At 44.4% G+C, this 13,153-nt stretch overlaps 1 protein-coding gene across 1 annotated transcript in view; it reads left to right on the forward strand.

Annotated features, from left to right (window-relative positions):
• Positions 1–13,153, forward strand: part of Col22a1 (collagen type XXII alpha 1 chain) — a 213,363-nt gene that overhangs the window by 146,611 nt on the left and 53,599 nt on the right. The window contains exons 44-45 of the mRNA XM_050144864.1: positions 2,927–3,040; positions 6,101–6,154. Coding sequence (XP_050000821.1) covers positions 2,927–3,040; positions 6,101–6,154 — 168 coding nt within the window. The remainder of the gene's footprint in view (positions 1–2,926; positions 3,041–6,100; positions 6,155–13,153) is intronic.

A 13,153-nucleotide genomic window follows, 5' to 3' on the forward strand; every position in this document is an offset into this window, starting at 1 on the left:
AAGATGCAATAAGAATTGGCCGAACCCTCATATCAAGTCTGTCCAAGATAACCCAGTAGAAGGGAAAGGATCCTAAGAATTGACAAAAGAGTCAGAGACACCCTCACTCCCACTGTTATGGGACCTCCCCAAACCAAGCTAAACAGTCATAACATGTATGCAGAGGGCCTAGCATAGACCCACGCAGGTGCTGTGATTGCTGCTTCAGTCTTGAGTGCTTATGAGCCCTGCCTTGTTGATTCTATGGGCTGTGTTCTTCTGATGTCCTTGACCCCTCTGGCTCTTAGAAGCCTTCTCCCTATCTTCTGTGGGGTTTCCTGAGTGCCCTTAGTGTTTAAGTATGGGTCTCTGCAGCTTCTAGAGGAGGGCTCTCTTATGACTGGGCAAGGCACAAATCTATGAGTACAGCTGAATATCATCATTTTTTGGCCAGTTTTTAGTTCTGTGTAGGTCTCTAGGTCATCCAGCTTCTGGTTCCTGGCTGTCCAGGTAGTTTTGGACATGGGCTCCCTCTCATCGCTTGGGTATCAAGTTAGACCAGTCATTGGTTGGCCACTCCCACAAGCTGTGAGCCACCTTTGCCCCATCATTTATTGTTGCTTATTGTTAGACGTGGAGGCCCTCATTTCATAAGCAAGAAGATTGAGGCTCATACATTTGAGCCCATATGCCAAGTGGGCAGAAGCCTTGTGAGGTCATATGCCAGAGATAGGTTATATGCCAGCGGGGCCTGGTCAAGCCCATCTGATTGGATAACAGACCCTGTTCAGTCTCTAGAAACTCAGAGAATATATGACTCACCCTCTGAAGGTATGTAGGATCTAGAGAAATTGGGGCTCTAGGGTGTCAACAGCCAAGGAGAACCTCAGTAGGACTGTAGGTAGGACTCCTCTCTCTTTGTGCTGACTGCTGTTCTAAACTGCTCCAGTAGGCTGAGTCTAGCCTTCGTGCTGGGGCAGCTGGGACTGCAGATATCTTTGATCATCAGGGGACAGCCTTGCATAGCCTTCCGCTAGGGAAGAACTGAGCTTAAAGCTTTTCTGGGAACAAAAAGTGGCAAGGATTTTATATTTCCAAGAAAATAATCTCAGTGGCTTGAATTCTTGCTGTCATCAAGCAAGCTTCATTTTTACCTCCTCCCTCCCTCCCTCCCTTCTTCCCTCCCTCCTTCCCTTCCTCCTTCCCTCCAGCCACTTACTCACTGAAATATCATCCAGTAGCCATCTACCCACCCACCTATCTATATCTCCCAGTCATCCACCCACCCTTATATCCATCTGCCATAGACACCTGTAGCCATCCATCTGTACATCCATCCATTGACACAATAGTCCATTGATGCATCTCATTTAAAAGCACTCAGATAGAAAGCCTAGTTCTTCTTTGCTCTTCTAATTTTAAAAGAAATAAACTAGGAAATGTAGTTTGCTCCATTTTACCTTACCCCCTCCTTACTTCATATATTCCAACTGTTATGCTATATACCTTCCAAATTTTCAGTGAGTTTCTCAAGCAACATACTGAACTATGTATGGAAGAGGACATGAAAATGTCGGTGATAGATTAGTTGGTCCGTTAGATAGTTGGTTCATTTATTAACCTCAGCACCATGGAAACCATTTGTTATGCATCAGCCCTGTGAAGTTCTAGACTGTTCTACTCTCTCCACTTTGTGGGGGAGATAATGGAGTTACAGTTGGACTACCCCATAGTGAGACAAGTCCATGGAAGCACGATGAGCTTTTCCTGTGTGGATGCCATCAGGGAAGCTTAGAGTAGGAGATGCGTAAAGTATATTTGAAGATTACATAGGGGAGATGCAAGAGAAAGGAGAGCTTGCCTTTCTAGCAGAAAACCTACATTCTGAAACTAGAGGTCAACCTGGGTGAATGTGGATTTGCTTTAGACTGTAGGTCACTGAGTGTGACCCCACAGAGAGGCCACAAGCAAGTGCGTGGGTTAATGCCAACCAACCTTCATGTTCATACTGTCAGTGGTCTCAAAGCCCAGCACAGTATCCAGCAGACCAGAGGCTTTGCTAGTGTCTTTGACAAGAGTGCTTCCTCGGAATGAATAACGGGCCAGTAATCATGGCTAAATGTCCTGGGCATTGTCTACCTGGTCCCAGTCTTCTTAGTGTTTGCTGTGTGTTAGGCTATTTGATTTTACTATAAGAAGAGAGACGGGGGAGGGTGGGAGGATGAATAAAAGAACTTAGGAGGAGATACTCCAAGAAAGGGGTGTTGGAGTGGAATCATGTGACTTGGTACTTAGCCTGCTGTGAGCTTTTCAGATCTAGACGTGACACAGACAGGTATGAAAGTTTAAATTTGCCCCAGGAACAGCATTTCCCTGTCTTGACGAGGAACAAATCTGGGTTCCCAGGAACATTTATGAAATGCCTGTCCTGGGAAGAGAACAGTGCTAAGCAGAGTCAGAGCATGGCTTTGTGTCACAGCCAGGACAGACTGTGCTAGGTGCCTGCGGCCCCTTTGTTCTCCTTTCTTAGGAAGCCACTTTCTCTTGGCACACCACAGAGACTTTTCCCTCCAGGCTTTGTTTGCCTCTGTCCTCCGGGCAGAGCATTCTATTTCTAGTAATGCGACATATTTGCCTTCAGTGTGCACTCTTAATGTCTTTGTTCATGCCCACAGGCATTTTTATATGCATTTTGACATTATTTTCTCAGACCATACTTCCAACCAGGTGACTGGCTAGAACTAGAGAAAAATGGGATAACAATTTAGATACATTTGTACTGAAATAAATTTGGACACAAAAGCGCCTGGGTCATGACAATCCATCAATTTATTTTTCCATCTTTGTTAGCTTTTATAACCAAATATCACCCAGAGGGGAAGGACATGGGATCACTTTGCCTTGTAAGTGGCTGCATTATTTACTTCGTTTCATTTTCTTCTCTAAGGATGTGTGCCACGACTGCCCTCCGGGTCCCCCAGGCCTCCCAGGTCTTCCAGGTTTCAAAGGGGACAAAGGTCTCCCAGGAAAGCCAGGGAGAGAAGGGACAGAAGGCAAAAAGGTAAGGAGAAGGGAGCCAAGCGAGGCTTTATTCCTGCAATGAAGAATTCCACTGTCTCGATGGATTCATGTTTGGGGGCTGTTTAGATCACAGGGGAGGGCAAGGACAGCAGATTGGCTATCTGTAGGTCTTTGCCACTTTATGAAAACACGGCCTGTGGCATTCCAGTGTATGGTGATGTCTAGAAATCCGTGCTCCTTTGATGGGTCTTTCCTGCTGCCTCTTTTCCTTCCCTCTATCTGACGGTGAATGATCGAGTAAGTGCTCACCACCACAGCAGACCTTCACACCCATGTCTGCCTGTCACACAGACAAAGCCCAGGAGCTGAAGAAACTGTTGCTTCTTCAGAGCCAGCAGTCTGGAAACTCAGAGCAAACTCTGCCTTCCAGATCCTCTTGCTCTTTAGTATGTTTATAGAGAACCAGATCAGAGGCGATAACAGATTTAGTTGTGGCCTTCTGGGTTTAGGTTTCTGTGTTATCATCTCTTAGAGGCAGGGCAGAGACACACACCAGGGCTATGGTGTCTTGTGTACATCTCGAGATATCTGATGACACCAAGAATTAAGACTAACCCAGAAGAAGCCAACCATTAGTAGTGTGTACATAAAGATTCCTTCCTTTAGGATAATACATGTATTCTTCTAATATAGACTGTAATGTGCTGTTCTCACCCATTTATCCATATATTCACTTCTTCACTACCTATTTTCAATACTCCATTGAGTGTGTACTAAGAGCCAGTGGTACACAGCTGTAACTTCTGCACTTCACAGCTGTTCACAGCTGTTCACAGTACTTCACAGTGGTTACACAGCTGTAACTTCAGTGAGACTGAAGAGGAAGATCACAAGTTTGAAACTATCCTGGACTATATAGTAAGTTCCAGCCCAGCCCAGACTCATAGTGAGGGCCTCTGTCTTTCCTTTACTCCACAAAAATGTGTATTCTGTATGCTGGTCAATATGTAGACAGTGGAGAGACCAAAAATAAAAAGCTCGAGTCCCAGTTCTCATGGAGTCCATGAGATGTGAAAGCCATTTCCTTGTTGATTGTATTCCAGAGATGACCATTGAGAAAGATACTCATGGGTTAAAAATCTGGCAAAAAAAAAAAAAAAAACCCAAAACAAAACAAAACAAAAAACCCATTTAGCTCCGAAAATGAGCTGGGTGTATTACATTGTGAGAACGCAACATGACATTATCCAAAGGGCCTGCTCAGGGAGCGGTTATGGGAGGGTCTCTTCTCTTATTATCAGAAGAGAGTCAAGTTTCTAATTGATAATAAGTTCCATAATTATATGGTTCAGATAGAAACACAGATCTGAAATATAGTGTTCATTTTTTTTCTCCCATGCCTTAAGCACTGTCTGCTTCTCTTGCAGAGGTCCAGACATGTAGGCGCATTGAGCCTGTGCATGCATGACAAAAACCCAACCATTCCCCTATATACTGTGGAACTAGTGTCACAAAACAAATCCTAGAGCCACTTTTGAGTTAGAATCTGTGCTCTTGGCCCAGTGCCCCAAGTGATCAGGTCATCAAAGTAAACATGCCTTTGTTTGTCACATTGCTCAGGCACTGTCTTACAGGCTGTGAAGTGGGCATGTTAGATTCTCATAGATCTTTCTTCTCCTGACTTATTTTTAATAACACAAAGAACTTTTTTAGTCTATAGGCCTGCGAAAAGAAAGGGATAGGGGTTAGGGAAAAGGAGGCAGTGATGGAATATGCACATGGAAGCAAGGTTGTTGCAGGAGACAGGGGACCAGTGATGTGGGGGCAGGGAAGGGCAGCATATGGGTAACTAAGAATAAAGTATAATAAACATATAGATATGACCATACTACAATTAAGTCCATTACTTTGCATGCTAAATAACTAGTTTTAAAACCAAAATAAACACACAAAAGGATAAAGGAAGGAATTAAGAAGAAAGGACAAAGAAAGATGGGCAGGCAGCCTCTTGTTTAAGTTGAACATGTATGGTCACTCTCAGGAGCCCTCACTTTGGGGTGCTGCCAGGAGGTGGCTCTCAGGGTGACAGCTGTAAATCACTGTGGGAGTTTTAGATAAGTCCTTCCAGGACTTCCCACAACAGACTCATCACAGTGCTAGTCCAGGGATGTCCATTCTGTGGGTTGGAAACCCCGAGCAGCTGCATCTCAATCCTGTCTGGAGTTCAGATCCACTTGGTTCTGTTCCTTCTGGAGGAGCTGGTGGCTATCTGTGATCCCCATCCTGCCCCCATGGGAAGCCCCTCTTCACAGCTGAATGGCTAATGTTCTAGGTGTGATAAAGCAAGAACAGTCATAGCAAAGTGTCTCCCGTGTATAATCATGTATGTATGTGTACACAGTGGACACTCCATGATCTCAGCTTCATCGCCCACCTTGAATACCCTTGATATTTGTCAGGTCATTACACTTTTGCTCAAAGCAGTAGGTGTATGTGGCCAGGTTGTTTAGTTCTGGATTGGGTCTCCCCTGTGGTGGCCCTCAAGCCCCGAGCTGTAATTTCTTGAAGTTCTGTATGACAGACAGGCAAGGTTTTTCCATGGCTTTCCGCTCAGTGCTCAGCTCCATACTGTCCCAGTCCCTTTCTTCCCACATGAATGTGCCCTAAACTTTGAGCGGAATCGAGACTAAGCAACAGGGATTCCTAGAATGTGTGGTTGGGCAAAGGGCAAAGATGGAGGAGGCAGTCCAAGGTGGGAGCCCGCCAGTTTTTTACCCTTACTACGGACACAGTACACTCTTAACTCCAATCCTATTCTGCTGGCAACGCAGAGCAATCAGGATACACGTGAATGTGGGAGGCAGGGGTATCGGGCCACCTTAGTACCCGAAAGCCACATCGTTAGTAGCTAGACATATTAGTGGTTGTTAGGCCTATGATTTCACGGCCACATTTGATACCATTGCGTGCCTACACCTGTTACGTGTGAGGAAGACTCTGGCTGCACTGTAAGGCTGACGCCTGGGGGTGATTTCAACTTGAGCTCCTTTTTGACATGATTATTTTCTTAATTTTATTTGTCCTTTTGTTTCTCTTACAGGGAGATACTGGGCCTCAAGGCCTACCAGGGCCTCCAGGAGTAGCCGGACCACAGGTCAGTGAATCCCAGTAAACGTCCTCTCTTCTTCCACTTCAGTGATCCATCTAAGCTTGAGGCAAGTAATGCCTCATAGCCTTAACATCTGGAAAGTCAGGTCCCAGGTTGTATCTGATTTTAGTGACCTGGTAAACTCAGTGCAGCCCACTGAACCTCAGTTTCTCTCCTAGAAACCTGCAGTCTGCATTACACACTGTGGCCATCAAAGGCACCGAAATGTGTGGCACTTATTAATTGGTATCAGACACCTCAGCTTCACGACACAGAATAAGATTCAGAGCAGTGTTAGCACTGAGTTATAGGATGCAAGAAATAACTGGTGGTCACTGATACAGCAGTGAGGAAAGTGCTCCATAAATGTGACTGAGCTCTGCTACCTTTGTGGGAACATGAGGCATACGTTTAAAGTCAGCTGTATGAAGCCACAGAAACGAGAGGGAAGGCATGATCTCAACCAAAGAGCAGGCAGGAAAATGCTCCTTGGCTCTCAGAACTGGTGTTTTTGGCCTGGAGCCACAGGGCCTGTCAGTGTCGACACTCAGCTTTAAGAAGGGACTGTCTAAAGCTGGGATAGGAACAGGAGAGGTGGCCTCAGCACCCTTGTCCCCACGGATGCTCTCTCGGCGAGTACTCTCTGGTCTACTGTGGCCTCAGTGCCGGCGCTTAGGGAGGCGTGGGTCTTTGTGTCTCTTCCTGTGCCGGTCTGGATGGACTATCATTCTTTTAATAGTGTGAGTAGCAGGGAATTTGAGGTCAGGAGAGAGACATGGTCTTGAACTCTCAACCTGGGATCTTAGAAGAGTTTCTAGATTTCTCTCTTTTGCTATTTTAATAAACTTGGGTGTGTCATCATTATTCCCAAAAGTAAAATGCTGTCACCAGCACCGGGTAAGCTACAGACTCTCAGTTTATTGTCCTTTCAGTCCCTGGAGTCACAGCCTGTGGAGGGACTGAAAGAAGGTTGATATAAAATTTAAGAGGTAGCCAGAAATCTCAGGAACCAAGGTAGAAAAACATACTTGAATGTAATACCTTTGGGAAACTTGCAATGAATATAGTAGATTCAAAAGGAACCAAAAAACAATCAAAATTTAAACAAAGGCACGACTGACCCTAACTTAAATGACTGTTTTCACCCCCATTCTGCTAGTTCCAAGTGATCAGAACCCCTGTCAGGTTGCATTTTGAAATTCTGTTTATTTTGGTTTCTCTTAATTGATTTTAGATTTTTAAAATGTTGCACTTTAATCTTGGTTACTGAAAAAAATTATCAAAGTGCTGGTTAGATGGTTCAGCGGATGCAAGCCCTTGCTACCAAGCCTGATGCCCTGAGTTTGATCCCCAGAATTCATGCTGTAGAAGGAGAGATCCAACTCCTGAATGCTGTCCTAGACCTAGGACACATTCACTGTGGTGTGTGACCAACTCAAAATGAATAGATCAATAAATGTAAAAATTATTCAAAGGTGAGTACTTGCTTTAATCTAGACCAAACCCTTCAACATGGTATTGAATTGCTTTACATTTAATTTATGTTTATTTTGTGTATATAAGCATTTTGTCTGAATGGAAGTATGTACAGTAGTCCATGTGTGTGGTGCCTGTAGAGACAAGAAGAGGTTGATGGAAGCTCTGGGCCCGCGGTTACAGATAGTTTGAAGCTTCTGTGTGGGTACTGCAAGTTGAACCCAGGCTCTCTGCAAGAGCGGCCAGTACCCCCAACATCTTTATAGTTAGTATATCTCAAATTATAAGAAATACCTAGGTCTCCCAGGCCCTGCTCGGCAGGTTGAGATGGCTAGCATTTGTGATCCATATACTTTGTCAAGATTTAGTGGTTTTGATACAGTTAAGAGTTTGTTTTCAAAAACTGCCATTAGTTCCTATTGTATACAGACCAGGAGATTTTGCCGAGGATGCTTTTACATTGAGCAAGACCAGCGTGCAGCATCACCGAATGTCCCTCTAGCCATTGCATGCGAATCTCCCCCTGTGATCCTGCCCAGAAGGCTCGGCCACTCCCCTGGAGAATTCTGTGCAGCAGCTTCAGCTTTTCCTTAGTTGACCTTTGCTGCCATTGTGCTGGCTGCCGGGCTTAGCCTCTGACAAGAAGGAGCCTTTATCCAGAGAGACAAAAGCAAATCAGTTAAACCGGTCCAGCACACTTCCTGCATCACAAACAGACTATTTTCCTTGTCATCTCAACCGGGAAGGAAGCACTGATCTTTCGGGATGGAGTCTCCATTCTTGTTCTCTTATGACTTACTGCAAGGGCAGGTGTGTTTTTTAAATATTTTGAAAGAGCTCTCACCAGAAAAAGAACAAAGCTCGGTGCTGCATCTGAAAGCCGAGGCTCCTGCTCCTCCAGTTACTGGTGGTGATCTTGAAAATTCTTTGGACTCAGGGAGAACCTCCACAGTAACAATAGCCTAAGGACCAGGTGATGGCCTATATGGTATGGCCTCCTGCAGTACTGAGCATGCTCCTGAAAGGGACACTTATCTTACAGACGAGGAGACTGAAGTTTAGCAACGCAAGGTGCTAGGAACCAAACCTGCAGGTAGTGTAGCTGAAGTTGACCTACAAATCCATGGGTCAGCATCCTTCTAACTAATAACAACACCAGCACCCAGCACCCAGAAAATTTCCCAGTGCTCCTTCATTCTAGGCTGCGAGTAAGACCCTTGGAGTAGCCTGTCCTTGTCACCGTGGAGTGTTGATAAATGAGTCACAGAGGCATTGATGCCTCTTCTGAAAACCCATAGGTTGGTGTCTTGGTTCTTGGTTTTGAACTCAGGCTACTTTTTCCTGCTCTTCACTTTCCCCATGACACTGTTCAGAAAACAAACTTGTTTCTTCTCTGTCCATTCTCACCCACCAAACAAAGTCTTTGCAAAATGTATGGACACAAAAGTGTAGTTGATATCAGAACGTGCTCTCCATGACAGAGAAGCAATGACCACTGTAAGCATCCGTTGGTCACTGAAGACCCTGAGTGCTACTGGTCTCTCTGCATTGCCAAGAAGGCTTGGTTTGGGTTTACGACCGTGACTCAGTATCTGACCAACAGCCTCCTGTGATTCATCCTGCCTGCCTCTGTGTAGAGTCTGTCTGCAGATGCTGGGGCTGGGATGAGGAGCTCAGCACCCTGGATAGCTTCAGAGTTCCATCCCGAGTTTAGAAACTCTAGGGCTCGGTGCTGTAGTGCTTGCTATTCTTGTAGAGAAGGAACAGAGAGTAAGATGGCAGTCATGGTGACAGCCCTGGGAACACGTGGTTCTGCATTCAGCTAGAAGAGCTTCTCCTGCATTGGTGATGGTGATTGTTTAACAGCTGCCTCTGCTGAGTACTTTATTTCCTGCTTAATGCACATTCTTAACCAGGCCATGGGTCTGATGGAACCCTAAAATGAATCTGGAGACATCCCAGAGAACAGACATCCTGTTTGTGAAGTTCTGAATAATCCTGCAGAGGTTACACTTACTGCTGTTTCTGTTGACAGAGCATACCAAAGAACCCCCTCCATCAGAGGTCACCAGGGCCATTTGTTCTATGATCTCTTTATGAGCCAGTACCATCTTCCATCCCCAGGTGCTCAGTCCTGGGGGCTATCACTACATGCTCCCTTTAACACCTTCCTCCCAAGTCAGGTGGTACAGGGAGAGGTCAGATATAGGTCATTCTTCTGATGCAGGGAAGAAACCAACAGTCTGGTGGGAGCACACAGAGAAGGCATTGTGGCTGGAGACCCTTATACTGGCAGACATAGGCTTGGCTTTGGATGGTACCTCTCTAAACTCCCCTGCCTTCTGCTGCCTGATGAATTGACTCACTAATTACAGTAATTGGACATTTTGTTAACTTCTCCGATTCTTCAGTTGGTTATTTAAAGATACAGCCTAGACAGAAGGTTTGCTCATGAGTTTTAGTAGCACAAACTCTGATCATAACTCTCCTTGTAAAAAAGTGGCAAGGAATGTCTAGGAACCAAACAAAAGAACATTTATAAAGTCCAGCATGTAGTAAGCATTTAATACCCATGACTGATGGTGGTCCTCATAGCTCTTAGGCCATTGTACGTAGTAACAAACATAGCAGGAGTCTGGAGAGAGCAGATAGATGTCTTTAATGAGACTAGTGTCGTGGGGCAAGGGGTAACCCATGATATACCTTGAGGAGGTGGATTTAGTTGCACTGAGGGATTAGACAGGATTTGTCGTGCATTTGGGGGGGATGAGGTGAGGTGGGGTTTTAGGCAGGAAACAGCTGGGCCTCTGGTGAGAGGAGCAGAGAGCCTTATATGCTCCAGGAGTTCATGCCTTCTCCTTCACATCTTGCAGAACCCACGAAGAGATCTATCCATCAGATTTGACTGACAGAGGATAGCACAAAGGGGAACTCTAAATAATGGAAACACAAATAAAGCAGCACCACGGTTTCAAAATCAGTGCTTATATTAATTTATAATTATATTAAAAAGTCAAAGTCTCTTTCCAATCCAAGAAACCTCTCCAAAGATAGAAAAAGAATCAATCTTACCAATATCCAAACACTGATCCAGAATGCAGTGTGTACCATATACTCAGGAGGAAGTTGGAGAGTTAGAAAAACTTCAGTCTTGGGAGCCATTGTGTACAGTTGACCTCAGCATTTGCATTCATGTCTCAGGCAGTGCTAACTGCTGTAAACAGAGACTGCTTGACCTATTAGCTCAGGCTTCTTACTTACTAACTCTTACAACTGAAATTAACCCATTTATATTAATCTGTGTATCACCATGGGGCTGTAGCTTACCAGTAAAAGTTCTGGGCATCTTTCTCTTTCAGTAGCTACATGGCATCTCCCTGACTCTGCCAACTTGAAGACATAAGTCACAAACAATCCCACACTAGTTTGCAATTATGATTAATAGAATGGTTATTTATTTAAAGGGGAAAACTTACAGATCACCGTCCCAGACCACAGCCCTCTGCACAGTCAGGAAAGGAGCCTAGTTGCTGGAAGCGGAGCCGGAAGCCAGAGAGAGAGGCAAGGGAAGTGGCCGCTTTTTTAAAGGGAGAGAAACCACACCCCGATGGGCTGGTATCTCAGCGGCTATTGGCTGAAGGAGCAGAAGTAGCTCCCGCAACACCAACCCTTTCTCTATATCTCTGTTCAGATTTCCCACATGACTTTATTCTGCTAAGCCATTGAAGAACACAGCTTTATTCATTATTCAATAAAAGCAACATGTATACAGAAGGACATCCCACATCAAACTGTTGCTAAGACAGAGGACATGGAGACTCCATTTGTTAACCACGTTCATTCCAGATGTGCCAGGTACCTGGTGGTCATCAGTAAACTAGCTGGCTTACTTGCTGTAGAATCAAGGGGCATAGAAACATCTCCAGTCCTTGTCACAGAGGGTAGTTTTGTGCCTGTGATCCAGACTTCTGCCAATGTTAGTTCCTGCCATCCAGCAGGAACTGGGAAAGGGATGGTTCCCCCCCCCCCATGTTTATTAAATTCCAAAGAGATGATTACTAGGTTCTGAGAAAGACATAACTGGGGTTCCTGGCAATCAACAGGCAGTAGATTCGTTTATTAGTAACTTTTTTATTGCTGTGATAAAACACAGCAGTGGAAACCAGGTCATCAGGTCCTTAGAGTATGACTTGCCCTACATCCCCCTGGTATCCTCATTCTCTGTTCTCAGCTTCCTGGTTTCCCTGATGCTAACTTTTCTGCTCTCTCATGCTGCTTTGACTACAATGACTGATTTCTCTGAAAATGCAAGTCAAAATGAATAATTCATTTTTTCTGTCAGGTATTTGGTCATACATATGCAAGAGTAACAAATACACAAGTATTTTGAGAAAACTATGCATGTGGAGTGAGATCGTCCCTTAATTTTATTTATTCATTTCTTTTTACTATGGAATCATGTTTATTTCTGTTATGTCATTAGCTATTTGAAACAGATAGCAGGCAAAATGTACCCAATTTAATTTATAATTTTTTTAAAAAAAAACATGACAATAATTACAACATTTCTCCCTGCCCCCATTTCATCCCTTCAAACCCCCCATTTGCCCTCCTTGCTTTGGTTCAAATTCATCTCTTTTGCCATTAATTTTTATTAAATGCATATATGTATATACATATACATTCCTAAGTGTAACTTGCTCAGTGTGTATAATGTTACTCAGACGTATGTTTTTAGGGCAAAGCATTTGGTACAAACAAGCAACTGGTTGTGCTTTCTCCTGGGGAAGACGATTTCTCCTGCTTGCCTCACTCCTTAGTTGCCTGTAATTCTTCATTTAGGCTTGAGTTGGAAAACAAGCATGAAGCCTTTGGAAAGGATGCTCACTAAACATCTAAAGAGAACTGGATTAATACAATGGTCCTGTAGCTTTGAAAGGACCTAGGAAGTTGGAATTTAGACCTGTCTTTTGATTGTTGTGTTTCCAGTGTGCAACCATGTGCCCTATCTGCTGTTAGCATGTTAGCATGGTTGATCTGCCTTCTCCACCATCAGTCAAATCTCAGGACACATAAACTACCCAAACCAGGCATCACGGCCTCAGAAATGAGTCAGGAAAGAAACTTGATTGGGGGAGAGGCTGCTGCTTGGATATTTGATAATCAGACAAGATTGGCAGAGTTTAGATCCCTGAGCTTACTTATGCTCTGAGACCGCAGGTGGGTGATTGGATCTATTGATTGACTGATTGATTCTTTCTTTCTTTCTTTTAATGAGGCAGGGTCTCATGGTACCCAGACTATTCTGGAACTCACTATGTAAATGATAATTATCTTGAACTCCTTAACCTCTTGCCCTCCTTGTCCAAGTGTGGGAATTGTAGCAGGTGCCACCATTCTCAGCTCAGATTTTTTATCAGTCTGCAAAACCAAGGTCAAAAGCAATTTCAATGGCTACACGGGGTGTCTTAGACATATCGCATACTTATCCATGAGCTCAGCATATCGACAAAGAGCTGCAAGGGACAG

This window comes from Alexandromys fortis, unplaced genomic scaffold (genome assembly GCF_014885135.2).
Source record: "Alexandromys fortis isolate MF-2015 unplaced genomic scaffold, M_Fortis_MF-2015_v1.1 scaffold_2_1_26212458, whole genome shotgun sequence".
NCBI lineage: Eukaryota > Metazoa > Chordata > Mammalia > Rodentia > Cricetidae > Alexandromys > Alexandromys fortis.